The sequence below is a fragment of the Alligator mississippiensis genome, chromosome 2, assembly GCF_030867095.1.
Source record: "Alligator mississippiensis isolate rAllMis1 chromosome 2, rAllMis1, whole genome shotgun sequence".
Lineage (NCBI taxonomy): Eukaryota > Metazoa > Chordata > Crocodylia > Alligatoridae > Alligator > Alligator mississippiensis.
In genome coordinates, this window is record NC_081825.1 from 227,055,390 (window position 1) to 227,083,277 (window position 27,888).

The window sequence follows — 27,888 nt, forward strand, 5'->3', positions numbered from 1 at the left end:
CACAAGAGAAGCAGCATGACCCATTGTGAATCCCTTTCCTACTCCTGACCCAAGTCCTGGGTCCCATTCTGCTGACCCTAGGCATATTGCTTGACATCCTTTGCTTCCTCTGGGCTCTGACTCCTTTCTTGTGTCCTTTCTTCCCAGCAGTGAGACCAGTTTGCATCAGGCTGCTGCCCTGCGCCAGCGTACTATTTGCCACTACATTGTGGAGGCTGGGGCTTCACTCATGAAAACAGACCTGCAAGTAAGTGCAGATGGGCTGACAGTGGGGACGGGAATGAATGAGGGTTTACTGGGGTGCTGGAGGAGGGTTGGGACAGGGTCTCACAAGGTGTTAGCTGATGGGGTCAACAGAAGAGAATGAGAGGAATGTGAGCACATTTTCTGGGGCCCAGCCAAGTGAGGCACCTATCGGCTTCTCACTGGATAAGCTTTGGGGGCTTCCCCAGTGGTTTAGATGATCTCTCCTTGCCCTGCTCACCCACTCAGCAACAGAACCCCGTGGCTGTGCGGGGGTTAAACGTGTCTCCTCCTCACTCTTCCCTGCTGCCTGTGTTGTTTTTCTAAATTAGTGGCTGAGGGGCTGGAATGTCTCATTTCCCCCTTCCCACCCTCGGAGGTCATTGCAAGGACAGTCTCACCAGAGAGTGCCCCTCCCTGCTACAGATGGCTCTCCCAAACAGGAACCAGGGGCTGGGGAGGGGAGGGAGATCTGCAGGAAGGCAAGGAGCACTTTTAGAATAGCCGGGTCTACAGAGAGCAGCAAATGGGTATCAAACAGCTCAGGCTCAGTCAGTGCTGTGAGGGATTAATTCAGCCTGATCTTGGGGACTGTGAGGTTGGTGGTGTGGCAGTTGGCGCAATTTGTGCCAGGGCCAGATGAGTTGTAGCAAAGGTGGGGAGGTTGTTTCAAGAGAACTTTCCAGGGATGTTGGCCTGTGGTAGAGGGCATGCAGTCATGTCTCCGAGTCAGAGGTTCCTTTGAGCTGGGGGAAGACAGAGGGGATATGGCGGCAGCTCTGTACTGGGTGTTCTCGGGAGTTGGTACATAGCCAAGAAACTGCAGTCATATCTTGGTGGTTCCCAGGGGCTGGGATATAGCAGGGCAGCACACCTGGGGAGTCAAGCTTGCTGGCCTACAAATGCTTTGGAAAGTTTCAGACAATAAAACACCTCCTTGGCAGCTTTGCCAGCTGCCAGGGAGGTGTTTTACAAATAATTCCTGGCAAGGGCTCAACCCTCCTAACTTCTATACTTGTGATGCTCCCAGAGCAAGAATGGCTTTGCCTTCAGGGCATGGCCCTAGGAAGAGAGGAGTGCTCAGGTGAGGGAGCTGGTGGAGGAGGACTTGGCCCAGGTCACAGCACAGGCGGTCTTGGCACCAAGTGCGGAATCCTCTGCTTCCGCCCTTTGTTCTGGGAGGTGAATGGGCCCCACTGCCGGCAGCCAAAGGGAGTGAGTGGCTGCCTGGCTGCGGGGGGTGGGGAGCGGAGCTTGTGTGTATCTATATACCAATGCATCTGGAGTTGAGCCTGTCTAAGGGCCCATCTGCACTGCAGGGCTGACCCCCTGTTGCAGCTTCCTGGTACGGGGACCATATGTCAGCCCCGATGCTATAATCCAGGTGGGCAGCGAGTTCAAACTACTGTTTGGTCCTGTACGGTGCCAGCAGAGCAAACTGAGTGAGAATTGGGTTGGGCTTTTATCATGTTACAGTCTCCAGACTTGCTGGGCAGAGGGGCTCTCGCAGCTCCAGTTTCAGGCTGCGCCTCTGCTGGCTTAGGCAGATGGTGCTGTATCAGGGCTTCTGCAGGCAGACAGGAAAGGGGCTTGTGTCTACCTTGTTGCTCAGCAAGCACAGATTCCTCAGAGGCCGAGGGGAAGCCCCCAGCAGAGCCCTGGAACAGCAAAGCATAATGTGCCAGCTTATACCCGGAACTGTGTGTATCTGGGTGCATGCGTGTGAGTGTGCATGCATGCCATGTCTATCTGCCTGTGTGCCTCTGCATTCCTGAGCACATGGGGGCTTGTTTTTTTGTTTTCAGCTCTATCTGCCCTTAGGGGAGAGCCCCTGAGTGTCCAGGCCTAGTGAACTCAAGTGAAATCTAAATGGGGGCTGTCGTGTCCAGGAGCCTCGGGATCCCCTCCCTTCCTCATTGCAGCTGCCCTGCTAAGCTCTGAGGGCTGAGGCGGGTGCAATGCACTGCTTTTTAGGAGTTTGTTTTCAGAGGATAGGGCAGAGCGCCAGCTCTCCTTGGCCTTCCTCAGCAGAGGGTTTGTTCAGCATGACAGAGCCGGGGCACTGAGTGAGCGGGAGCAAGGAGAAGGGGGGAAGGGAGGAGTGTGGAGACAGAGCTGAAAGCTGTTAACAGATTTGCTTTTTATGGAGTGCGGGAGTTCATTAGTGGACACAGTCCAGATGGCTGCAATAAGCTGGTGAAATGTGAGCCTCCTCAGGGAACAGGAGCGTTGGTAAGACTGAGACTAAGAGCAGGGGGGGAGGGCAGTGTTGGTATTTCAGGGCACTCCCCAGACATACCCCTCACTCCTCCCCCCTCCCTTGGACTCTCTTCCCCCCTCCCTCCTGCCTGCCTTCCACTGAGCTGAAGAAGAAGCAGGTCAGAGAGTCAAACCCTTTGTCTTTCTGTGCAGGGAGTGGGAAGACGAATGGGTACCAGCCAGGCTCTGTCCTAGGCAAACCAGCTCTACTGGAGCTTGCCCGCCAATAGCTTAGGCCAGTCTAAGGAAGCTTTCAGGCAGGCAGCTCTTCCACCCAGCTGTGCTTCTCCCTCCCCCTGTGGCAGACCTGCTCACCACATTACACTCCCTGCACTGAGCCTCACCCAGGCTGTAACCAAACCTCCATCTGCCCCCATTTGGCTCTGGGCTCTGCACACTTCCACTGGCTGAAGGTGCGCTGTTGCTAGGCTGTATACCATATTACCATAAAGAGGGAGTCATTGGGTTCACTGGGTTAGTAGGACAGGGACCCAAGTGTCTTGCATGAGGAAAGGCCAGAAGAAAGCAGCATAGCAATACTGGGGCAGACCTTGGTCAAAGAGACTGTTCTGAGAGGAGTGTGTGAACTGAGCCCTCTGCCAGGCAGGCTGCCCTCACCCAAGGACTAACAGCAGCTCTCAAGCCAGTGACCGGGCTAACATGGAAAAGAGGCGGGGGGGGGTTGTTGAGGGTGGCAGTTGCCATCTCAGGACCTCTAGAGCTCAGATCATGAGCTGATACTGCTTGCTGTAAGGTATCAGGACCCCCCAGCTGGAGGCTGCCAGGCTCTCTGTCTGTGTTTGGGCACTGAGGGGAGCCAGTAACACACTTAGGGGTTGGTTATCTAGATGTCCTGGGGGTGCAGGCAGCAGGGAGTGGTCACCTCTGTCACCCAGAGGAGGTCTCTGACATGAGGTCTGTTTTTTTCCTTTTGCTCCCCCTTCTCTCTCCCTTACTGCACAGGGAGACACCCCCAAGCACAGGGCCGAGAAAGCCAATGATCCTGACCTGGCTGCCTACCTCGAAAACCGACAGCACTACCAGATGATCCAGCGGGAGGATCAGGAGACAGCTGTGTAGTGCTCAGCGTGCCTTAACCCCTGCCTCTGCCAGTGTGGGCAGGGCAGGAAGATGACTGTGGAGCTGTGGGCCCAGCCTAGCCCTTCCCGAGTCTCAGTTCAGTCCCAGGAAGAAGAGGCAGCGGCTGTGTCCCAGACCTGGCTGGGACTGTATTTATTTGTGTGGTGGCTGTTTGGGACTTAGAGCCCAGGTGCCCCCTCGCCTACCACATTCCCTGCACTAGAGACAGACTTTGCTCCAGCAGCTGTCTTGCCCCTGCTTCCCACAGGAGCCATTGTGCTGCCCCTGCAGGTGAGAGGCAGCTACATCCCCTCCACAGTCCTTCAGGGGTATTTGCAGTTTGGCATCCAGCTCCTTGCCACGTCATAGCACCACATATTGCCTGTCCACTGGAGCTATCATTCAAACCATGCCTGCCCCCTACTGGTTCCAGGAGCCTGCCACCAGAATCTGCGGGCGGTTGAGACCTGCTCTGCCTGTTGCCCCCATCTCTGCTGGCCAGGCAAAAGGATTTCCAGAAGCTCTTGTGAGTCTGAGAGATAGTAGGTGCTGCCTGCTTTTGTTTCAGCAGGATGCTGTGAGTCCTGTGATGGAGGGAGCCCAGCCTCATGTGTCCTTGTGGCAGTTCAGTCACTTATGGTCCCCTACTCTTACTTTTCTCCCTTTCTCTCTTGACGTCTGTCCTGGGGCTTCATCCAACCATGTGAGGAACCTGAAGCTGGAGGGAATCCAGTGGGGAGCGAAACCCAGTGACTCACCTGCAGTTCGACCCTTGTTCAGTCTGGAGCCTGCTGCAGCAAGTTTCAACAACATGCCTGGGTCTCCCAAGCTTGTTTGTCTTGCCACCAAGCCCTCTCCCAACCCAGCTCTCCTCTTTCCCTTCCTCTTGCTCACATGCTGCCCCCCCTCCCTGCTGCACATGGTTCTAATTTGTTGAACAGCAGCAAGCTCAACATGGGTATAAAATGTGCCATTTATCCAGCAAAGAGGCTGCCAGGATGGAAAGGGAGCTTGTCTCATCTTAGTACAGACTCCCTTCCCTGAACCCTGTGACACTGTGGTGCCAGGGAGGGTTGGGGTGTGCCATGAGGCTCCTTCTGTGGGGAAGTGACCCAGAGAGCACATGACAGAAGCACACAGGGACAGAGGGTGTCAGGTTCGAGAGAGAAGGCATAGATGAGACCCTCTAGCCCCAAGCCCCCAGGACCTCAGCAATGACGTTCTTGCCCCACCCCCAGCTTTGCCTCTGTTTGCCAGCATGTCCCTGCAGGGTCAGCTTCCATGCCCCTTTGCTCTATTTCCTCCTCCCTTTATTCCTTGTTTAGCCCTGAATAATCTTGCCCTGTTTCCATGCCTTTCCCGGAGAGTAGATTCTGGCTGCCTGCCTTTGGGCTCATAAGCAGCCCCTTCCAGTGGCCCAGAGCTGTGCTCTTGCTGTGCTCCAGGCACCTTTCCCATCTCCTCCCACTCTGGGCACTTTATTCACCTTCTTTTAGAAAAGAAGCAAAGAAAGAGGTGGTGGGAGAGGAGGCTGACTCCTGGACATGACCCTGATCCTGGGCAGAGGCAGCATTGTCCACAGCAGGGGCACTATGTTCTGCCCAACACATTCCAGACCAATGCCCCTTGTTCCTCTGGCCCAGGGGAGCTCTTCTCTCAGGGACCTTGCAGACATCTTGAATGAGAAGCCAGCTGTCCTGGGGCTGGGTCGGCTGTATCGGAGCAAGTGTGTCCCTGCCAGTGCGGTGGCTAGGAGCATTGGGGGGGAGTAGGGGAGCAGAAGGTACAATACCAGACTTGCCTAGGCTAAGAGAGGAGTAGTTCAGGGGGTTACAGGGCACAAGCAAACAGGAAGGGCCACTGGGGTCTAGCTTGTGTTTTGGAATGGATGGGACATGAGCCCGTCCCAACAAGCCTTCCTCAGGGCTGTGTTCTTTGGAGGTGCTCAGAAATGTGTCCTGGGCAGTGGGGACTGGCGTGTCCCCAGCTTGGGGTGAGAGGTAGAGCTGGGCTTGCTCAGCACTGACATGCTTTAGGACCCCACCTGTTTTGTTTACAGATGGATGGAAATTTCCTTTTCATGTCCTTGTTCTTGGTAGTTAATGGTTAGCCGTTGGAGCAGGGGCAGGTTCAGGGCCTAGAAGGTCCCAGAGCTATGCCTATACATGGAGCTAACTGTTGCCATCTGTCCTCCAGGCCTGTTTTCATTAACGGGCTATATCAGTGCTGCCATGACAGGGACTTTGGGGACCTTGCTGCTGGCAGAGATTCCATTCCCTTCTCTCCCAGCCTGTGCACATGTACACATCCCCTGCGTGTGAACTTGCCATGCCCACCTTGCCACTCTTCAGCTGAACACAGAATCACACAGCAGGAGCCTGCTTGCTGGCACAATCCTAGATGGGCGAGAAACTTAATAGTTTGAGATGACTGGGAGATTTAAACTAGCAGGAGACCAGCAATGCATTCCAACAGCTGTTCTGTGAAGGTCAAGGAGGATGGCCTGCATCTAGCTGTCCTCAGGGCCAAGCATGCCAGTAACCCATCTCCACCCCCCATAGCTGAAGGCTGCTTCACAATTTACTAGAATGTCACCCAGCTTTGCTGTAATGTAACCTATGCTCAGTAGAACAGGCCAGAGAAGTAGAAGTCCCAGTTTACAATGTGAGCAGGCTGCCAGGGTTGGAGAGGTTGGGGTGCCTGCATAGGCCTGTTATTGTGCATTAAAGAAGAAAGTGGCTCTGAACCCCAGGGCTGTTGACCACATGTCAGGCAGTGCTGGAGGATGCTTCCTGATGTGTAGATCTCTGTTTCTTGCTCGCTACACGAATGCAGCCATGGGGTCAGGTCATCTGGCTGGCAGCAGGACAGACACTTGTCTTTAGAACTGTATAAACTGCGCTTCCTGTGTGGGGCTGTGCAGTCCAGCCTGGAAACGTTTACACCCCAAGCTTACCTGCTTGCTCTTCATTTAGAACACCTTAGTTTTTGTGCAGGTAGTTTAGTGCAGGCACACGCTGTCCCCCGCAGCTCCTGTGTATGTGTGTGCCCACATTCTTGAACCAAGTTACCGTGCAATTCCAAGCCTAGCTTGTTTTCCTGCAAGGTGGGGGGAGCACTTGGTAGTTCTGTCTGCAGTGGGAGGCGATTCTGTGCAATACCTGTCTCTTGTCTCCTAGACGCTGTGTTTGGACTGTGTTTTTGTAATTCTGTTAGGATGCCAGTTCTGGCAGACCAATTGCCTGGGCAGTGGCCTGCACTCTGGTTGCTTTTAATTTTTGACGGTTTGGATGTTGTTCTTTTTTTGCCATTGATATAAAAAGGACATTTTACTTCATGTCTCTCCTCTTAGTCCACAAGGATGAGGGGTGCATTGGGCACAATCTGGCCAATATTGTGGGTGAGGCCAAGGTGCTCCTCTGTAATATGCTTCTGTCTCAAGCTCTAGTTTTTAGTTTGGGAGATGCTGGGATCTTCTCTACTGGGTTACATCTCTGGTCCACTTTTGCACACTGGAGCCACCCTCAGTGCACTGAGGAGCCTTTCCCATCCACATAGATAGTAGACCCATGAACTGATAGTGCAGTGTTACATGAAGCAGGGAGAAGTCCCCTGCTCTCTCAGATGGTCAACAGACATGTGAAAGCAGTGTCTTTCACTCCCTACAAGCTGCATCCTTTTGGCATAGGCATTCTTTTGTTCTTCTGCTCGGACGCAGTTGTGGCCCCTGGAAAAAACCTCCCTTTGTTGCTGAAGCTACGGTTATCTGTTTAATTTATCAACCTTAGAAGTTTCTGTTTACATTAAATGTCCTCCCAAGGGCCCTTTGGTGTGGACAGTTACCTACCCAGGAGAAGTCACTTCACCAGGAAGGAATGTGCTCTTACAGTTTGACTAAGAGCCAGGGCTCCTAGCTTCTATTCCCGGTTCAGGGAAGGCAGTGTGATCTAGGAATGAGGGCAGGGTTCCTGGTTTGTATTCTCACTTCCAGGAGAGAATGTGGTTGGGTCACAGAAGCCGAAGGCAAAGAGCCAGGACTGTGGGTTCCACTTCTAGCTCTGCTCATTGGTATGACTATGGACAGTTCACGTCACCTCTTTCCCTCCATTACCTCCTAGGTAATGAACCTAAAACTGTACACAGTCCTATGAGCTGTTCTGATGAAGGAGCCAGAGATGGATAGGGGATTGTGCTTGTTACTGAGGTGGGGGCAAGGGATGTACTCGCACCCACAAGCAGTGATGCCTAACGGTTGCGTGGCAATCCTCCCATCTCTCCCTCTAAATTGAGAAGAAAATCTTGAGTTTCTAAGCAACGTGCACAGGCCCTTTTATCCCTGGAGCCCCACTTTCACGGACTTCAGTACTTATACTAGCAAGCCCATAAGCAACCAGCAGGATGGTGCAGAGGGTGTAATGCACACCAAATCACCCCAGCCCTGCTGGTTCTGTGCCAGGGATCAGATGTACATGTTGCAGTTGCAGGGAGGGGCTGATTCCACTTCAGTGCCCAGACCCAGCACGTTGGCACTTGGCCCATTTCTCCCCAGCAATGACTGTCAGTAACCATGGAGATTAGAGATTTCCAGCTGCCCCGGTGTCAAATTTATGGTTGGGGGGGGAAATCCTATTCCTCTGATGAGGGGTTTTTAGGAAATGGGCAATCTGCCGCCGACTCCCTGCGCCAGGGGAAGAGTTGTGAAGAGCATTGTATTTCTAAAACTCCTTCTAGTCTGCGGCCCACAAAAAACTCAACCAAAGGCTCCAGAGGTTTGCAGAGAATCCTGTGGGTAGGAGATGGAATCATGACACTTTTAGAGGCAGCTGGATGTGCGCATGTGAATGTGAGATGTACATGTGTACATCATGCCTTACCAGATATGTCAGAGGTACATGTGTCTGTGTGCGCTGTACATGCATGTCATTAATGTACACAAACACCTGCCCTTAATTAAGCAGCTCCTGCACTGACCCTGTGTGAGCCATGTGGCCTCCAAATTAATATTATTTATTAGATGTGCACACTCCCTTCCCCAAAAGAGGCTCAGGACAGCTTACAATAAAAACCAGATACAGTATGAAGACAAATAAAAATGTTAAAGTAAAATAATACATAATTGAAAAAAAACTCCCAAGACAATAGCCCAGAATGCAACCCCACCCTACTGCAGTCCTGCCTAAATTAAGAGGTCTTCCAACTTCCAAATGATCCGGCTTGGGCTCTGACAGAGCACTAGGGGAAATTAATTACTATCCACACCACAACCTGTTTTCAGCAGTCCAGCTATAAACAAAGGGCAGCGGGGAAATCACCTTCTTGTAGAGTCAGTGCCATACTCATGAAGAGGTACCCCTACTCTCTGGCAGGATTATTCCCTTGTTGGGTGAGGGCCATGCTCTTATAGGATATCTTAAAATCTGAGTCTGCATGCAGTGGATTGTCTTTTGTGTGAGTTTTGAGATAAAGATGCCATATGCAAACAGCTGAAGAAATGCACCTGGGTTTATGTCCCTGCCCTGCTCCCTCAGCATGAGGCTGCTTTTCTTTTTTGCAAACATACAGCTCCACTTCTGTCTCTGAGCTGAAGGAGGATGTGATGTCTCCCTGCATCCCTTCTCAAAGTGCTCAGAAGGGGCAAGCCTAACAGGCAGTTAGAAAACGATACCCACAAATTAGCTCTCTGCTCCCTAGTCACCTTTCCGCACTCTGGTCTCCACCCAAAAGAACAATGGGGAGTGGGCGGGGGTTGAACAGGAGAGAACCGAGGAGGGGTAGGAACAGAGGGGAGAGGTAAGAGAAGACCAAAAGGATGCTGTTGACCTTGGGATTCTTAGTACCTTGGGCAGATCCAGTATGAAATCTTCCAGGCTCCTGATACCACCCATCTTCACACTGCAAAGTCCTGAGAGGTGAGTGAAAATAGCAGCTCCTGTCTCGAGAGCCAGCCCTGTCATTGAGGTACTCATGATAGGCTTGTGACATCGCAGTTCCTGACCATACATACAAAATGCTCTTGAGCCAAAACTGTCTTGAGATTAACAGAATCCACTTGCCTAGGAATTGCCTTACTTTTGTTGAACTTTTGAAGTTTGTCCCTTGAAGGCTTTGTCCAGCCTTATTTTAAGCATCTCCAGCAATGGGTCTTTCCACCTCACCCCTCTGGCTGTCAGGAAGTTTCCCTTGTCTAGTTTAATGACATTCCTTTGTTTAAGGCCAGGCCATCACGCTGTGGCCACCCTAAATAATCCTCCCCATTCTTCCCACGGACTTCTGCCCTTCACATGTTTGCTGAATGGACTCCCAGACAGTCATCCAAGAAACCACCAGCAATGTCAGAGTTAACCGCAGGAATCTCTTGGAGATCTCTGATTCTGAAGCAGCTCATAAAACCCATGGCTGCTCAATTCTCCCTGCACCATCCTTCCAGAGTAGATGGTGGAAAAATGGCTTTGTTCCCCACCACAAGCCCATTCCTTTGACATGACACCAGATCTGCTGTCTTCTTGAGCAACTCATCAGAAGAGGTGGTTTGGCCCCTGCATTCCCCTCTTCCTGGGAGGGGGAAATGATTGCTGTTACCGTACTTGCTTTCTCCTCAATGGCTTTTTGGTTATGTTGGTGTGAGGGTCCTAAGCAGTGGGGAGGTATGGGCTGCCAGCAGCGTGGAAGGCCATAGGGGTCATTTTGGCCTTGAGACGGTACTGCATCCATGCAAGAAAAGGCTGGAGGAGAACATCATGGGGAGGGGAAAGAATGTGCATCACCAACCAGCGTGGGCTGGGGCCCCAGTCCAAGAGAAAGCAGCACAAAGATGAGGCAGGGTGGGTGAGGATGGAGAGAGGCTGATGGCATCTGTTGGAATTCTTTGAGGATGTCTTTGAGAGTAGGATTAAATGTTTATTTTTCATAATGGAGTGGGGGGCCCAGAGGGATCTGCGCTGGGACCTGTTCAACATACGCAGAAATGATCTGGAAAAAGAAGTAGGTAGTGAAGTGGCTAAATCTGCAGATGATACAAAATTATCCCACATAGACAAATCAAAAGCTGGTGGGGATGAGCTGAGAAAGCTCTCACAAAACCAAGCAAGCTGACAGATGACGTTTATCACTGATACGTGCAAAATAATGCACATAAGAAAAAATAATCCCAACAATACATACACAGTGGTGGGCCATTACTTCTCAAGAAAGAGATCTTGAAGTCATTGTGGTTCAATGGAGTCGCTAAGGTTCAAAGACACTGGTTCAATGAGCAATAGTTGTCCAAAAGGCAAATAAAATATCAGGAATGCTATGGAAAGGAACTGAAAACAAAAGACTTTACTATGCCATTATATGCAACTGTGGTGTGCCAACATCTTGAATACTGTGTGCAGTTCTGGCTGTTCCATCTCTAAAAGAATATAGGAGAACTAGAAAAGGTACTGAGAAGGGCAACAAAGATGATCAGAGCATGGAAACACTTCCCTATTAGAGGGACAGAAAGGCTGAGACTCCTTACCTTGGAAGAGTCAACTGAGAGATGACATGACAAAGAGGTATAAAATCATGAATGGCCTGCAAAAAGTGAACAGGAAACTATGATTCACTATGTTTCACGATACTGTAACTGGGGAATCACCCAACGAAATGATCAGGCAACTGGTTTAAACAAACAAAGGGAAGTAAATATTTTTTTTTCACATAGGGCATAATTACCACATGGAATTCATTCCCAGAGGATGATTTAGAAGCCAACAGGATATAACAGGGTTCAAAAATTTGACATACACATTCAGACAGGACACTGGGCTAGTTGGACTTCTGGTCTGACACAGTATGGCACTTTTTATGTTACAAGATGTCACTCAAGATCTAGGAGGTTGTGCCAGTGCTGGAGGGACAGTGTCAGTGGGATCCAGGGGGACGTTCAAGTCACTCCATGGCTTTTGTTACTCTACCCTACCCCCAGAGGTGCCACCAGGAACTACAGATGGGACTCCAGGATCACTGGGCCCGATTCCACAGTGGGCATAATGGCATGGCTCATGTCTCATCCCCTTGTGGGGGAAGTGGTGCCACCTCAGACTTCTTTGGACCCATTCATTGACACACCCCCCCATCTCTTCCTTACTCTGTCCCACTTAAATTTCCCTCCTGCAGGCTAAGCAGATTCAACCTAAAAGACTTTACTGGCATGGCCAGAGGCAGACCCCTTTGGGTCAGTGCCCCAGGAGGATGTGTTTTGCCCAGAACATAACTATACGCTGTGCTTGCAGTTTGACTCTTCTGTCTGCTAGTCACTGCTGTCTGGGTTGGATATGGAGGCTGGTTGCTGTTTGACAAGATGCAGCTGGTATGCACCACCTCTTAGGCCAGGGTACCATAGCACCCCAAGGCACCTTGAGATCCTGTAAAAATGCCAAACAATCTTAGCACCGTGAGGTGTGCAAACATTTACACACGTTTCACAAGATAAACCCAGAAGAAATCCACAGTGCCAAGAACATGCTGACATGTTGCAATTCTTCTGAGTACTTTGCAACAGAAATACTCGGGTATTCTACTGTAGTCAAGACACGAGTGAAAACGAAGAGTTGGCATTTTCTGAGGGCTGTCTCCAGCCTGAATAGCTTGAAAACCCATCTTAGGGGTGGATCGGGGGGGGGGGGGTGTATTGGTGCACTTGCCCCTTTGATTCCTGCTCTGCTCAAAGTTTAAAGCCAACTGCCTGGCAGTGGCAGCAACAGTTCTAGTCAGACTGTGCTGGGGAGTCCTTGATGTTGGGGCTCATTGTAATCCACCTGATCCCTTCTAAACTCTTAATTTCCCCCCCATGCTAACCACCCTCTCTGCTTCCTAACACCCTTGCCATTCTACCAACCCAGCTAGCCTTTGTTCTGCAGCGCTGCTGTCTGTTCACCACTTCTGGGAATGAAGCCCCTATGTCCTGGCCCTGCACGTTGGTTTTTAATTCGTTCTGGCAAAACACTCCTTGCTTGTGCTTTCCTCTGAAAAGCAAATCATCCAGCCCTGGGCCCCTCGTCTGTGGGCATAGCATCTCATTTACTTTGAACTGGACAAAAAGATGCCTTATGTTCTGCCTGATGATGCCCCTCGCCCTTTTCAACAGCCTAGACGTTGCCCATGGGCACAGGCACCACTTCTCTCCCCACAACCTTTGTGAGGAGAGGTCTTCCATGGGTCCTCCAGGGGGGCCGTCAGTACACCTTAATCTGCCTCTGGTCCTCCTCCATCCCTTTCTAGCTACCAGGTCTTGTGCAAGCCCTCCTCCATCTCCGTCCAGGTCTTGTGCAAGCCCCCCAGCTCTTTCCAGGGCTGGGATGTGGGGCAGAGGGAGCCTCCCTCTATCCCAGTGGTTCCCAAACTGTGGGTCGTGACCCCAAATGGGAGCTCAACATCAGCAGATGGGGTTGCAGGGGCTGTGGATTGGGAGCGGGGGGGTCATGCGAGGAAAAGTTTGGGAGGCGCTGCTCTGTCCCTTGGGTGCCCTGGGCTTTCTCCAAGACCCCCGGCCCAGGCTACAAGCCGCAGGGCCCCCCAGCAGGGCAAAGGCCAAGAGCGCGAGCAGGGGGCAGGCTGCCCACGTGCGGCGGGGGGGAGGGGGAGGAGCCTGGCGAAGTTTGGGCTCCAAAAAAACCCCAAACCCACCTTTTGTCGTCAGCTGGGCGTGACGTCAGGGGCGGCCGCGCCGCAAGGTGGTGTCCACATGTGACCAGCTGAAACTAGTTCTGGAGACACAAAGGGGAAGCGAGCGGCAGCGGGACGCGGGGTTCAGCGGCACTAGCACCAGCACCGCGCGCGTCTCCCTCCGGCCAAGTAAGTGCGGCGGGTCCCGCAGCGACCGCGGAGCTCCGGTCCCCGAGGGGGCGGCCGGCCGGCCGGTCCCTCCGCCGCGGGCTCGCATCTCCGACGTGCGGCAGCGGCTGCAAGGCAGCGCCCCCCCCCGCACCAGGCGCCGTCGAGTCCCCGCGCGCGCGGCGGGAAGAAGCTCCCGGGCGCACGTCGGGCCCGTATTCACTCGAGTATCAGCGCGCGCAAAAATTGGGGGGGCGCGCGGGAGAACGCGCCTGCCTCCAGCCCCCGGGAGGTGCCGGCCGGGGAGCCCCGGGCCGGGTGTGGGGCTCGGGGTAGTGCCAGGGCAGAGCGGAGGGTGCTCCACCTGGCCGGAGCACAGGAGCGGGGGGAGCAGCCCTGGGGCTGCAGGGCTCGGCCCCCTGCCAGGGGGAGGCACAGGGAGGGCAGATGAGCGGGGGGCAGGCGACCCCAGGGACAGCCAGCCGCCTGCGTTCGCCCCCCCCAACTCTACTGGAGCCCCCGAGCCAGCGAAGCCGAGGGGCGCCCAGCCAGAGCAGCAGCTCTCCTCCCCCTGGCCCAGCGTCGGAGGGAGCCCACGTGGCATGGGGCAGCGGGAAGGAGAGGTGGGCAAAGGAGCCAGAAGGGCCTACTTGGCAGGGGAAGGGCAGCAGGACAACCACCCTGAGAGCTACGCCAGGGGCAGGTGTGGGTCTGAAGCTGCCTCTTGCCACAGAGGGTTATGAGGATGGGAGGGAGGCAGGGGGCAGGCCTCAGCACGGCAGAAGAGGTGGGTGGCCTTCCCTGGAAAAAGCCCCGCGCAGAGCAGATTGAACAGGAGGCACATGTGCCAGGAGGACAGCCAGGCGCACCCTCTCCCACCCTGCCACAGCCTGCGTCCAGACTCTTACCGTCCGGTTTAACGGGGTTGAGTCTGCAGAAAGAGAAGCTGGAATGGATGACTGTGTCCCTGAGGTGCAACCCTTTTCCCCCAAATACTGGGTCCTTTATGTCCCTTGAGGGGCAGTTTTTGCATCCCCCCAGGAAAAGCTCTCAAGCTGTGGAGTCCTGCTCCCCACCCATACCCAGCGTGGTAGAGCACCAGCCACTGCCTGCGAATGACAGGCCAAGGGGGAGAGTTAAGCTGCCCCTCTCCTGCCCTGCCTCAGCTCCATCCTGCCCTGCCTCAGCTCCATCCTGCCCCAGTTCCCTGTAGGGAGGATTTGTTAGTGTCACGTGCAGGCACTGCAACACATCAACTCAGCTTGGGGGACAGCGAGGAGATTGCCAGGGTAGGGGGTTTAGTGCGCCCTCATCCCTGCAGTCTGACCAAGCTGCAGTTTCAGAAAAGCAAAGCAGGCCAAGCCCATGTTTTCAGTTGCTGTCTGTGGGCTGAGTGATCCATGCTTCCAGGAGTCTCTCAAGTACCCAAAGCTCAACAACAATTCAGACCAGTCAGTCTGTAGCTGCAAAGTACCTGGGCTTGGGGGTAGAGGCCTAGGCATCAGCTCCTGGGTTAGGAGAGGCACCAGCAGCTGGCATCCCCTGGCATAGAGGAGAGATCAGACAGGGTCCCTGGGTCCTACATTTTTATGGTTGGCCTTTATGATCCATTATAATACCTCAGAAACTTTTGTAGAGCTGATCCCAGGTGAATCAAACCGTTGGTGATGAGCAAGATTGTCAGTTTCTGTCCATACATAAGCAGCTCATTTGGGGAGAGACCAGACACCAGGGAGAAGGATATATTCAAGCCCATGACAAAGAAGCTGGACTTCAACAACAACAACAACAAAAAAATGTAACAACCAGGCATAGAAGGGCTTCAGCAGGGGTGAACATGGAGCTCGATACTGAAGGAAAATAGTTCTGTGAACTTCAGTTCAAAGTTGTTTTTATTCTGCTTGGGAACTGTTTTGGAGTGTTGATGTTTCTGTGTTTTGGTGACCTTGCCTCCTCCCTATCGCTGTACAGTGAGTGATGTGCAGATGGGGGAAATAGCAAGGACTTCTTAATTTCTTTTACTGACTGAGGCACAGGCAGGGCAAGTGACTTGCATAGCAAGTGAGTAGTAAAGCTTGGGAAAGAACCCAGGAGTCCTTGCCCCCCAGCCTGCACTTGAGCCAAGACAGCCCTTCCCCTCCCTTCTTTGGGCTCCAGTCTTGTCTGTCATGCATGTACCTCATAGGGACATAGTTCTGCCAGAAGGGTTTACCAGTGTCTGAGAGCTCCAGCAGGTGAAGCTGAGTCTTTGTGTTCTGGTCAGTCACTCAGAAACGTTTTGCGTTCACACCTGGTTTCTAGTATCTGGGTTCAGAGGCAGGTGATGGCATAGTGAATCCTGCCTCCAGAAGTTGGAGGCCATGTCTTTTGTGCAGTCAAGAGGGCAGAGTCTTAGATGGTGGGAGCTGTAGAAGAGCAGTGCCTCGCCCATACCTAAGAGACATGGAGAGAAGTGGCAGGGAGGAGGCCAGTGCTAGAAGAGCAGAAAAGGTAGAGAAATTGGGTGGAATAAGTCCATGGAAAGGTGTAAAAAGAAGGGTAGTACTGGGAAGCCAGTGAAGAGGTAAGCAGATGCTGGAGGATGGAAAGGAGGAAGCAAGCATTAGTTTGGGCCAGAGGAGATGAGGGTTTCAGTGGGAACACACTGGAGGCTTCATTAAGGGAGGCAATGCTGCAGAGGTAGAAGGAAGATAACCTTGTGTTGCAGAGAAATCAGAGCTACAAAGGGAAGGTGAGTGGGAGGGTCTGGGTCAAGTGGGAAGAGTTCAAAAATGCTGCTTTGAGGGCCCTGTAGGGGATTAATTGGGGATGCCACCCCTGTGATAACCAAGACCTCCCATATTTCTTCTCCCCATAGAAGGAGCTGCAGAGAGCAAGGTGGAAGCGCTAAAGCTGTAAAAGTCCCGTCTACTCTGCTCCCAGTTGCTCCATCCTGAATGTGGGCTATTCTGGCTTGCTCTGTGCTGAGCCTCTTGTCCTCTCCGCCTCTGAGGAGAGCCTGGTGGGAAGAGGCTTGTGCTGTGTCCTGACTGGTGCTGTGCTCTGCAGGGTAATTCCCAGCTGAGGTGGGGAAGGGGGAAAAGGCGGCAGTCATCCCCTCGGTTTTGCCTTCAACCAGCCGGGCTGTGTAATTCTCTGTGACAGTTCAATTCAGAGTGAAGCCGGCAGCTTCACAGCGGCGGACGCACAAAAGGTGAGCGCGCTGGAGCCTAAATAATGAACAGAGCTGCTCTCTCCAGCGTGCTGCCTGGGTGATCGCGTGGGGGAAGGGGCTGAATGCTGACCCAGTGTTTCTTCCCTGCAAGGCATTTGCTCCATCCCAGGCCTGCAGGGAAAGTCGTGCATAGCCGGGTGGGTGTGCTGCCATCAGGCTTCCAAGCTGCCAGACCATAAGCAACATGAATGATAGAGAACTGTCTCCCTTCTCTGTAGTGGGGCTTGTGGGAAAAGGAAAAAGGCCAACCCACGTGGCAGAACAGCCTGGAAATGCAGTGGGAGCAGAGCAGGAGGTGGGGTTGGGATGAGTGGTGCCCCCTCCAGAGGGGTGTGGTGGAAATACCATGTAGGGGATGACTGGGAAAACATCATGGAAGGTTATTGGACAGTCCTACCCATCAAGTGTATTGACCCGAGGGAGTGGTCACCAAGCATCAGTGACTCGAGACTCGCGTAGCCTGACCCTGGGGCCTCGGTGTTCCTGACCAGATCCCTGGATAGGCCACTGCCATTCTTTGAACATGGTCTGCCACATCCTGCTGAAGCTCTAAGCCAGGGTTACGCAAAGGGGTTGTGATGGAACAGCTAGTGTGCAGGCTTCCCAAGGGAAGACTACATCAGGATGGGTCTAGGCCTGATGAGGTACCCGCAGGCTGCTCTCTGCTGGACTTGAAGCACCTGGGGCTTGAGGTAGAGTGGTATGGGGCAGCCAGAACCATCTGGAAGTGGTGCTGGCTCAGTGCCTCTGAAAATTGGGCCCTGGTTGAGTTACACCAGGCATCCAGAATCAGATGCCACTTTGGAAAATGTGGCTTTTAATGATGTCATTTCCAGAGCAGTCTTTGCCTGATTATTCCCACCCCCTTCCTCCTCCACCTCTTCATAGCATTACAGTGATGCCTTGTACAAAGAATGACAAGAGGTGGTATAACAAGGTCTCTGCCTTTCTGATGGTTGTGCCTGGCTGAAATCTAAGTCTCCAGCTGCAATCTGCATGGCTCCACCCGGTGGTGCATTTGTACCTCTTTCTTTCAGGGAGGGATGGAGGTGCCATCTTCTGACAGATCCACTGGGTATCCCCCAGGTAGAGGACCAGGTAGAGGTCCTTGGTGGGTGTATGAGAAGCAGGCATCACTGCTGGTTGTATCCGTTCTATATAGCAACGGGGGCAGGGGGGGAGCTTTTTGTTTATTGCTGTTCTTCTGTGGACTGTTACCAGTAGGGAAAACACTAAAGAAAATTTCTTGTTGGTCATGGGAAAATCAGGAGAAAAGCTGCCAGGGCAAGGACAACCACCTTGCTAGGGCCTTCTGTTCAGACTCACAGGGTTCCCAAATTTCCCAGAGCTAGGGGGAGCTGTTATTGAGCTGCCACTGACATTGTTACTGGCCCCTTCAGGACAAGGGATTGGCTTCCTGCAGAATGTCCCTAAGCAGGGCTCCAGAGACAGATTTCAGACCTGCCTAATGGCATTTGGGCTTGAGACTTCTTTTACTGTGGAAAGAGGTGTACTGGAAGAGCTTGAATCCTGTCTCCTACTCTTGCACATCTCCAAAATGGCTTTGTTCCTCTTTTACCATTTAATCTCCTGGCATAACTAATGGGATGTGGGGAGGGTAGAGGCGCACCGATACTTTGGTCTGATATTGGATCGGCACTAATATAAAGAAAATTAACTGTATTGGAAATCAGCCTGATGTGGCCAATAATTTGGCCAATGAATGCTTGTGCATGCGCGCAGCCACAGCACAGTACATAGGCAGTGAGGAGCACAGCCCAGCAGCTTGGAGAGCTGCTTGCAGCTGGTAAGTCTGTTGTGGTGGGAGGGAAAGGACGTGGGGGCTCAGATCAACTCCCCCCGTGGTGAGGGAGAGAGAGGGGCTGGGGCAGGTGCTGCCCGGGTGGGGTGGGATGCAGGACAGAGCTGCAGCTCGTGCAGGGTCGGGGGGTGGCTCCCGACGCTACATGCACCCTGGGAAAGCATGGGGGGCATGTGCCCGGGATCTGCATGGGGGAGGGCTGCAGCTGGGGCTGCACCCAGCTCTTCTCGGCACAGGGGGTGTTGGGCATGGACTGCGCTCAGGGTGGATGGCAGCAGCACTGGGAGGGGGCTACGGGGGGCATATGGTGAAATTTGGGGTAGCTGCAGCTCCTTCCCCCTACCCCCCTGGAACCTCCCTCCTAGCGCCACCACCGCCCATCCCAAGCACAGCCCCCATGCACTGAGAAGAGCCTGGTGCAGTCCTGGCTCCAGCCCGCAGCTGCAACTCTCCCTCCCACCCCCCTCACCCTCCCTGTGCAGATCCGGGGCACACCCCCTCCCCATGCCCTCTGGGGGTGCACACAGCGTGCATCCCACCCTACCCCAGCTGGGTAGCGCCTGCCCCAGCCCCTAACCCACTCCCTCCCTCAACATAGGGGGCATTGATCTTCCCCCACACACCCCTTCCTTCCCCCCTCTGTTTCCACCACAACAGACTTACTAACTGCACCCAGCTGTATTGTAAATCAGATCAGTATCGGCCGATATGCCTCCTTAAAAATTGACTATCGGTATCAGCCCGCAAAATCTGTATTGTTGCAGCCCAAGGGAAGCGATGGGAGTTGCCCACACTGCCCATGCAGGGAATCTGTGACTTTGCAACACTGACCTGAAGGCTCCTTGCAACAGGCAGCTGCAGTTTAGCTAAAACAGAAATGCAGTCAACTTGACATGGCCTAGTTGTGTAGCACAGAACCTCCTTGCCGTACATGTGGACGTGCACCCACACGCCCTCACTAAATATTCAGACACATATAGAAACACTTGTGTGGTATGTGCACACACAGCACATTCTACATGCCTATCTTCCCTTCTCCCTCCCTATATGCAAAGTGCCTCTCTGCCTTTCTTACACAGATGCATGCACGCACACACACACACATGCACGCACAGTCTCCTGCCTTGTCCCTTTGTGGGGACATGGTAATGGGCTGACATTAAGAGAGCCAGCAGGGGGAGTAGCTTCACTTCTAAAGCTCCACATGAGCTCTACATTGTATGGGTTTTTGTTTTTTTTAATCTTCTGTTTTAGTCCTCAAAAAAAGTGATGGCTATAGGGGGGGTTTTCCGCCCTGGATTCTTTTGGAGCTGGATAAAGGTTCCATAGCAGCTGTAGTCGCCCAACTTTGGGGATCTTTGGTGTAGGCAAGGCAGCCTGCTGGGCACTAGATAAAAGAGGCACTGGGAAATACGGGGACAGAAAGGGCCTGGGGAAATACCAGGGACAGGGAATGGGGAGCAGAGCCTTGCTATTGCCAACAGGCAGTCAGGAGGCTTCCCAGCTTTCCAAGGGCAGAAGCAGCAAGTCCCTCAGGCAGATCAGCTTTCCCAGTCTCCTTCTGCCTGCTCCTGGTTTGAAGTTGGAGGTGGGGATTGCACTTTTCATGTTCCTACATCCAGCCTGAGCCCTCTACACTTGCTGACACTCATTAAAGGGGTTTCACCACTTCAGGAGAGATTAATTCAGAGAAGTTGAAATGAGAGGCCTAATCTGGCAGTCGCCTACCGTGAAATATGAGATGGGCCTCTCTTAGGGTCACTGAGAGATTAGGCCTGTGGTGCTGGTAGACCCCAGCTCTCTGCTCCAACTTGCATGCAAGCTGTGGTTGCAGATAGCCAATAGAGCCTGAGAAGAGGCTACAAGGAAGGCCCTGGTCCATGGAGAAATTCCTAAGGTCATGCTTTGAGGTCTCTGCACCTGTCTTGTTCATCTGGGACTGATCCTGTCATGGTCAGCTTTGTTCAGTGCTGTCTCCCAAGAGTTAACGTGCAGCCCCCTTCTCACCTAACAGGGGTGGATGAGAGCTGGTGGTCATTACCTTTGGCTGTTGCTTCTGTTCTCTCTCTTGGGTTACTTCCTGCTAGAAATCAAAGCTTTTCTTCACATCTGGATGCTAGTACCCCCATCCAGCTGTTCCCTCAGGCAAGAAGGGGCTGCCCTTTTTGGTGGATAAGTAGTGTTTTACAGTCATAGATAGCCTATCCTCCTGTTTACTTCCACCCACCCACCCCTGTCCTCACTCTCCTTCACTTAGGAGTTGAATTCCCTTTCTGCTGATACTTACAGCAACTTGAAAGGCCAAAGTCCTCCCTGGTCTCCTGCCCTGGGTCAAGCAGGTTGAGAGGGTGGCACTTCGACCAGGCTGAATTCCCAGAAGAAGATACAGAGGATTGGGAGGTTGGGGAACGCCTGCTGGCACCCACTGACTTGCTCCTGCCTACTTCACTGTTGAGGATATCTGGATGAAAGGGGCTGAGTTGTTGGAAAATCCAAGTAAAGGAGGAGCTTGTGGGAGGCAGAGGGTCCTGCTCCCTACACAGCTGGCCAAATGACTAAACTTGGATCACTTTATTTACCCCTCTTTATGAAACCAGGAGGACACTCTCCTCCTTCCTCCATGAACCTCTGTAATCATAACTGGCTCCTACTTTGACACCCTAGGAAGGACCCTCTGGCAGGCTCAGGTCAAGCACTAGAGCTGAGAGAAACCATAGCAATAGGATCTTCCCTTGGTCAGCTGCCCTCCCCTGCCCTGCCCAGGTAGTCCCAATACAAGAAAGATTCAGGTCACCATTTTTGCTATTCCTTGCAGGACACGTGCATTTCCAGGTCACCGTTTTCCAGACACTGCCTTGCACAGCAACTAACCATGGCTGTGGGATGAGTAGAAAGGAAGTTGTGTAGTTCCAAGAGGGAGCAAATGAAACCTTCAGGCCTGGGCCACCTCAAACCCCAGGGAAGAGTGACCCATCCTCCCTATGCCCCACTCTTAAGCCCTGTCCTCATCACCTCCAGAACCTAATACCACCAAGCACACCTGCAACCACACAGCCCCAGTTAACACCCCCCCCTACCCCGCCCTGTAATTTTGTAGAACCTTTATTTCTGTTACCCTCCACTAGCCTCATGTTCCCCTTCTCACACTTGCCTGATGTCTCTCCTGGGTCCTCCCTGCCACTCCCCCCCCCCCCCACCCCCAGATTAAAGGGTTCCCTCTCTCTGTTGACTTCTTTCTTGTCTTTCTCCCTTTCCCTGTGCAGGATGCAGGTCCGTGGGCTTCTCCTCCTCATGGTGCTGATCATCATAGCTGCAACCTCTGAGGCTGGTAAAAACAAGAAAGGTGAGGGGCAAACTCATGGGTGTTCAGGGTATGGAGACCCTGCCCTGACCCTCTACTTGGGGTGGCAACAGGGCAGGCAGGGGACCCTTGTCTATGGGGCTAGCTGCTGGTCTTCATTCCCAGATTGATTCCCAGAGTGATGGCCTTCTCCCTCCTCTATCTTGCAGACAAGGTGAAGAAGAATGGCTCTGAGTGTGAGGAGTGGCACTGGGGGTCCTGTGTCCCTAACAGCAAAGACTGCGGTTTGGGCTACCGTGAGGGGACCTGCAAGGAGGAGACCAAGAGAGTCAAGTGCAAGATCCCTTGCAACTGGAAGAAAGAGTTTGGAGGTGAGCGTATGGCCTCATCCCAAAAGAATTGCTTGGCTCGGGGGACAGCCAAGAACCACCAGCTTCCCCTCACAATACAAAATGAGCAGGACTTCTGGGACTGTCATGGTTGCCTGTTTCAGAGGGCTGGAGGCAGCTGCCAGCTCCCATACAGGGCCTGATTCTTCATTGCCTTATGCCTGTTGTCATGGTTCCTTTGTGTGTCGTGGAGACAACCTGTCCCAGTACAACATGGTCTGACCCTGCCATTCCAGTCTCAACAGGACTGCATGCTGGGACATCTGTTAAGGACCAGGGTGGCTGTAGGGGGCACTATGGGTTCCCTGATTTCAGCATATTTCCTGAGAGGTCAGCTCTGTCCTTTGCAAAGGGAGCAAAGCAGTTTGTCATAGGATTAGTGGGACAAGGGGGGATTGGACTAAATGCCCTACAAATGTCCCTTCCAGTCCTACTTCACTATGAAGTGAAAGGCTAGATGCCAGTCAAATTAGTGCTCCAGCAGCAGTTGTCCTTGTGCTCTGAGTTGTTCGGAGAAAGTGGGGAGAGGGGGGCGGTGCTCATAGCCAGTGTTTAGGCATACACAAATATTTGGGAGGTAGCTCCCTATGAAATGGAAGTGAAATGAGTGGAAACTCACCCTGGCTGCGGGGTTCTGTTGGTCTCTATTTGGGAAGGTTCCTGCTAGAAAGGTTCTGCAAGTCACGGTGGCGCCTTGGTGATGCTTAGGCGTGAATTGCATTAGGTGAGATCTTGCTCATGTCCTCTGAAGCAGGAGATTGTTCACTAGGCTGGACAGACTGATGGTCCATAGTGGAAAAGTAGAACAGGCACCACACGGCTTGCCTTTTGCCTCAGTGTTACACCACTGAGCTTTGCTTTACTTTGCTTTGCTTTATGCTCTCCTTTGCTGGAAGCTCTGTTACCCTTCCTGCAGGTCATGTCTGGGAGCACCTTGGGCTATCCTCTCTGCCAGGCCACCCCTGAAACCACGCTGGTTGGTGCTGCCCTCAAGGCTTCATGTTAGGGTGGTTTGCCTTTGCCCTCCAGTATATAGTGGTTCCTCACTGTCTGGGCACTGGGCCTTCTGAGTGGCTTGTTTGCTGAGAAATGTACTGGACCCACTGGAAGGAGAGTCCATGCTGTACAGATACTAGCAGGACGCACCTTCCCATGTGTGTGCGCAAGGTGGCAGTGCCAGCATCACATACTGATAGCAGCCTTTAACAACCTGAAGGGTGGCTGCAAAGAGGATGGAGCTAAACTGTTCTCAGTGGTGGCAGATGAGATGACAAAACAAAGAACAACGGTCTCAAGCTGCAACAAAGCAAGTTTAAGTTGGGTATTAGGAAAAACTCTCACTAGGAGGGTGGTGAAGTATTGGAACAGGTTACCTACAGAGGTGGTGGAATCTCCATCCTTGGAGGTTTTTAAAGTCTAGCTCAGCAAAGCCCCGACTGAAATGATTTAGTTGGGAATGGTCCTTCTTTGAGCAGGAAGTTGCACTAGATGACCTTCTGAGGTCTCTTCCAAGCTTAATTTTCTAGGATTCTGTGCTGCATTATACCTGGGCTTATATCTTTGGGCACCAGAAGAGGCAGTGTAGCTGCTGACCAAGGGATCACAAGTGCAGCACAGGTCAGTCTGATACGGTGAAGTAAATTCTGCTTGCCTGCCAGTACAGATGCTGTGCCCAGGACTCCTGGGGGCTGGCATTTAACCTGGGCACTGTCTAATGAGCCTGACCTCTTTTCCAGCTGACTGCAAGTACAAGTTTGAGAACTGGACTGGGTGTAATGTTCAAACAGGCTTCAAAACTCGCTCTGGCACCCTGAAGAAAGCCCTGTACAATGCCCAGTGCCAGGACACCATCCTCGTGACCAAACCCTGCTCTCCCAAGATCAAGTCAAAATCCAAAGGTCAGTCCCTGCCCCTCCATGGTCCTTATCTTGTCTTACTGTAGGAACAGCTGTGGAGTAAGTGCTATACCCTTGGGGAATGTAACCATCCCCACCTGGTGGTGCAAACCTGGTAGATCTCCCAGGCTAAGCTGGGTCCATCTGGGTTGCATGTGTAAGGAAAGCCTTCAGGCTGCTGGGTGGTGCTGGTCATACAATAGGGCATGCCTTTCCCTCTGGCTCAGGGCTGAGAAAATGTCCTGCCAGGGTTATGAAGCACTCTGCAGCTGCAAGGGACATCTTTTGGAGGGAACAAAATACCAGGCCCAGGTACCTTTGCTAAGATCCTTGGTTCTTTCACAAGAGTCAGGCTGCTGGCTCTGTTTCCTAGTCACATTCCTATTTGAAGAATTGCATTCCAGCAGCCTGGAGTTCCTGTTGCAGTTTCTATTGGTTACGGGAGTCCCTAGTGAAATCCAGACCAAGACTTTCCCCCTCTTCTCCTTTACTTTAAGTGGGCTGTTGCATTGCTCAGCATCCTGTATGGCATGTACAGCTTGTGAGATGCTTGGGATCCTTCAAAGTGAAGGGCCCTGATCCAAACCTATCACTGGTCATTTAGAGGAGTTGCCATACAGTTCATTTGTGCCAGTGTAGTTGCAGCTACCACCACAAAGGCCAGCTATGCTTGCTTTACCCTGGTGAGTGCAGGACAGTTGATGAGGAGGACACCAAGGAGACATTCCCCTCCTCGATGCCTGGGCAGTCCTTGCCCTGATCACAGCCAGTCATCAGACATTCTTTTCCCTTCCTCTTGCCCTTCTAGTCCTTCTGTCTATTTTGCACCTTCAGAAGGCAGCTGAGTTTAATGCAGATATAACGGCACCTGTTATGATGAAAGGAAAAAGGTCTAGATGAGCTGCCAACAGGAGGTCATGCTGCATGGGACCATGGGAATGGCAAGTGTGGAACTCACTAAATAGAGACTTGTGTGGCAACAGCACAAATGGGCAAGGTTCCTGCCCCCACAGCCCTGGCTGTATTCACTGTCAGTGCTTGGCCTGTAAGTTTCTTCAGTTAAAACCCAAGCCAAGCAGTTGCTCGGTACCAAGTGAGCCATAGCCACACTGAACTGACCACTTCAGATACCAAGCCAAGGTGTGTAAGAGAGAAGGTGGGGCTTCCGAAGATGCTGACTCTTACTGTTTTATTTCTTCCAAACAGCCAGAAAAGGAAAGGGGAAGGAATAGAGGGGAGGAGACCTTCCCCCTAACCCCTGGACATGGTACCTGAACCTGTTTGGACACATCACTTGGAGCTGCAGCCTGGTCCCCCCGCTTGGCGATGTTCTGCCAAATTCCATTCTTCCTCCCTACAACAACTTCCTCCTTAACCAAGATGCCTTTTCTAATCACTAGTTTTGTAGAGAACAAATCCACCCCTTCCTGTCAGAGGTGCTGTCTCTTTTCCCTGTACCCTCCCTCTGCCACTATCTGGCATCTCCTGTCCTGCTCTTGTTCTCAGATACTCAGTGTGATGTGTGTGGGGTGCTCTGGGCTGGGAATGGCTGGAGCCTTTTGCATTTTGAGCCTGTCTTTGAAACCAAGTGGCTGTTGGCACTGCCCTGGCAAACTTGGGAGCCTTATGCCTCATCTGATTGACAGTGGTGCTTTCAAGAAACAGAAAAACTAAACCTTGACAAGTAAACCAGGTGGAAGGGGTGGGCATGCAAGGAGCCCCAACACTTCTCTGGACTTTCACCAAAGGGCTCACATGCAATGGGAAGACCTGGAGCCATTGCCGCCTTGTTTCTTGTTTCCCTTGACTTTGCAAGAGGTCACTGCTGCCTGTGGTCCTCTATGCATTCAGTCCTCCTTCACCCCGCCCCAGCCCAGGTTCCCCTGAAGACTGGCCTCTTCATTCAGGGTGACCCCTTCCTGCTGCCTGGCCTGCCACCAGCAGCTGACTGGGTTTCCTGCAGCAACCAAGGGAAAAAAATCTCCCCCAAGTTAATGGGCATTTCCCTTTTCTCCTTTTTCTCTTCCCATTCCTTCTGAGCTGTCTGTGTCAGAGCAGTGCAGCCTCTCCTTGCTTTATGCTCTCACACCGGTGCTGGGCAAGTCCTCACTGCTTTGGGAAAATTTGTTTTTTTTTCTTTTCCAATAAAAGTCTTTAAAAAAAAAAATACAGTGCCGAGTCTTCCTCTTGTTCTGGAGGTCAGAAGGAAAGCTAGGGGAGACTGTGACATACATGCTCTAATGAGGTGACTGCTAGATCATTCCAGGGACTGCTCTGTACCCCCAGAGGCTTACTCTGGGTAGCCAGTTTGGCCAGGACTTTAGGCACCACTCTGCTTTCCATCTGGATTGGAAGAAGGCTTAAAAGGGAGTTAGGTAGCCAGTTCCTGAGACTGGAAGCCTAGGTTTAGGCCCCGGGGAAACTTGTGGTCCGAGATGTAGGCACCAAGTGAATATAAGCACTTAATGGGTTTTGTGGCAGCTGCAGCAGGAGTTTCTGGATCATATTTTTAGACTTGGCTGTCTAATTCAACCTCGATCCACATTTTTAGGCTTCTAAAATGCATCCCTGGATCTTGGTCCAAATTCCTATGAGAAAGTAAAGCTGTGCCAGGGGCAGGCACCAAAACTAGGGAATTGCCAAGGGAGGTGGCCTTGGGGAAGAGGTTGCTGTGTGCCACCAAGGGATTTGTATTGAAGAAGCTGCTTCCTGGCTTTGTTCAATATCAGAGCACGCCTCCTACCCCACCACCAGGCATGTGCCCGAAGATGCATGTGGACAGGTGCTGTCTGAGCTGTGCGCAAAGGTTAGAAGTGTGCAGACTGCTGTTGGCTCTGCCAGCTGGAGCTGGTTGGGGAAGAAGGTCCAGGATGAAGTCTGTTTTCCCATAGGTACATGGGAATTGTCCCGCTTCTCCTTTGCCTCTACTCTGCATCTCGGCTGGTTTCCAGTACTGGTGTCCCATCTTCCCAGGCCTGTATACTTCAATTGTGGCACTGGACCAGAGCATAAGGGCTACTACTATGTAGTCAAATCACAGGCTCTCTCAACAGGAGATGCCATAGATGTGGGGACAAAACCACTGCCTGTGGGGAAGCCCACCATTGTCCAGGCCCGGGCTTCCACAGGCACTGGGAGTCTAACGTAGATGGGAACTCTGGCCTGGCATTGGAAAAAATGCCATTCCCTGCATTGGGCAATACCTCATAGCCAGAGACTGCAGTGAGCAGGGGTGTGGGCCCATATCGTGGGGAAGCCACAGCTGTTCCAGCCTTCACTCCCAACCAGACTGGAAAAAAACAGCAGCTTAAAGGAAATGTCTGGAAAACTAGGGTCCAGTTTGGTCCAGTGGATGCAGAAAGCCACAGCTTCCAAGTCTAGTTGAGTGAGACCCTGCTGTGGTGATTTTGTCCTGCAGGACTCGAGGCTGGGTGAGGACCATCAGGGAGTTGTCACCAACAACAGATTAATGAGAGTATGTCAGCTCCCAAGGAAATTTCAAGTGACTACAAAGCTCCTGGGAGAACAGGAATGCCCCTGGGGAATTGCATGTTGGCCCCACAGCCCTGCCTTACCCCCCACCTGACAAGGCAGAGAGTCCTACTTAGGCAAGGACCCAGCACAGCTGCTTGAGAGAAGGAAGGGCTCAAGGCAGAAGGAGCTTCCGGGCAGCCTTACAGACTCTGCGGTCCCTTTGGTCCCATAGCAGGTTGAGACCTGCAAGGCCTAGGAAAGAAGGCTGCCACCTCTTCTCTGTGTCAGTTAAATGTCCCCTTCAGATACCCAGCAAGCTGCCAGCCTGGCCCTTAGCAGAATCCAGATCCAGTATTGGCACTTACCTGAGGGGGCAGGTGAGCGAGATGCTACCAGTGTCTTCCAGCTGTTCC

At 52.6% G+C, this 27,888-nt stretch overlaps 2 protein-coding genes and 1 long non-coding RNA gene across 13 annotated transcripts in view; 2 read left to right on the plus strand and 1 right to left on the minus strand.

Moving 5' to 3' along the window:
* The window catches only part of DGKZ (diacylglycerol kinase zeta), a 90,950-nt gene extending 84,031 nt beyond the window's left edge, over positions 1-6,919 (plus strand). For all 9 annotated transcript variants that reach the window (XM_019476723.2, XM_019476725.2, XM_019476726.2 and 6 more), the window contains 2 exons: positions 148-247; positions 3,466-6,919. In XM_019476723.2, the coding sequence (XP_019332268.1) occupies positions 148-247; positions 3,466-3,582 (217 nt within the window). In that variant the 3' untranslated portion in view covers positions 3,583-6,919. The remainder of the gene's footprint in view (positions 1-147; positions 248-3,465) is intronic.
* MDK (midkine) lies at positions 224-26,168 on the plus strand. 2 transcript variants are annotated; one of them, XM_059722815.1, is made up of 5 exons: positions 224-247; positions 21,680-21,759; positions 21,927-22,088; positions 23,843-24,004; positions 25,208-26,168. In XM_059722815.1, the coding sequence occupies exons 2-5, from the start codon at positions 21,681-21,683 to the stop codon at positions 25,231-25,233; spliced, it is 429 nt and encodes a 142-aa protein (XP_059578798.1). In that variant the 5' UTR covers positions 224-247; position 21,680; the 3' UTR covers positions 25,234-26,168. The 2 variants fall into 2 exon arrangements, with proteins under 2 accessions (XP_059578798.1, XP_014457641.1); XM_014602155.3 differs by lacking the exon at positions 224-247 and adding an exon at positions 13,306-13,401.
* Positions 8,569-13,318, minus strand: LOC109280484 (uncharacterized). Of its 2 annotated transcripts, XR_009460123.1 has the most exons (3): positions 13,234-13,318; positions 11,084-11,139; positions 8,569-10,551 (listed from the first exon to the last, which is right to left on the minus strand). It is a non-coding gene; the product is annotated as an uncharacterized LOC109280484 (long non-coding RNA). The 2 variants fall into 2 exon arrangements; XR_002086817.2 differs by having other exon boundaries at positions 8,569-11,139.
* Positions 26,169-27,888: the final 1,720 nt, after the last annotated feature.

What these genes read in the sequence shown, in the direction of transcription:
- MDK (XM_059722815.1), top strand. Translation starts at nt 21,681, where the DNA reads ATGCAGGTCCGTGGGCTTCTCCTCCTCATGGTGCTGATCATCATAGCT. An exon ending in GGCTGGTAAAAACAAGAAAG is followed by an intron (nt 21,760 to 21,926) that starts GTGAGGGGCAAA and finishes TCTATCTTGCAG; the next exon opens with ACAAGGTGAAGAAGAATGGC. An exon ending in CTGGAAGAAAGAGTTTGGAG is followed by an intron (nt 22,089 to 23,842) that starts GTGAGCGTATGG and finishes CCTCTTTTCCAG; the next exon opens with CTGACTGCAAGTACAAGTTT.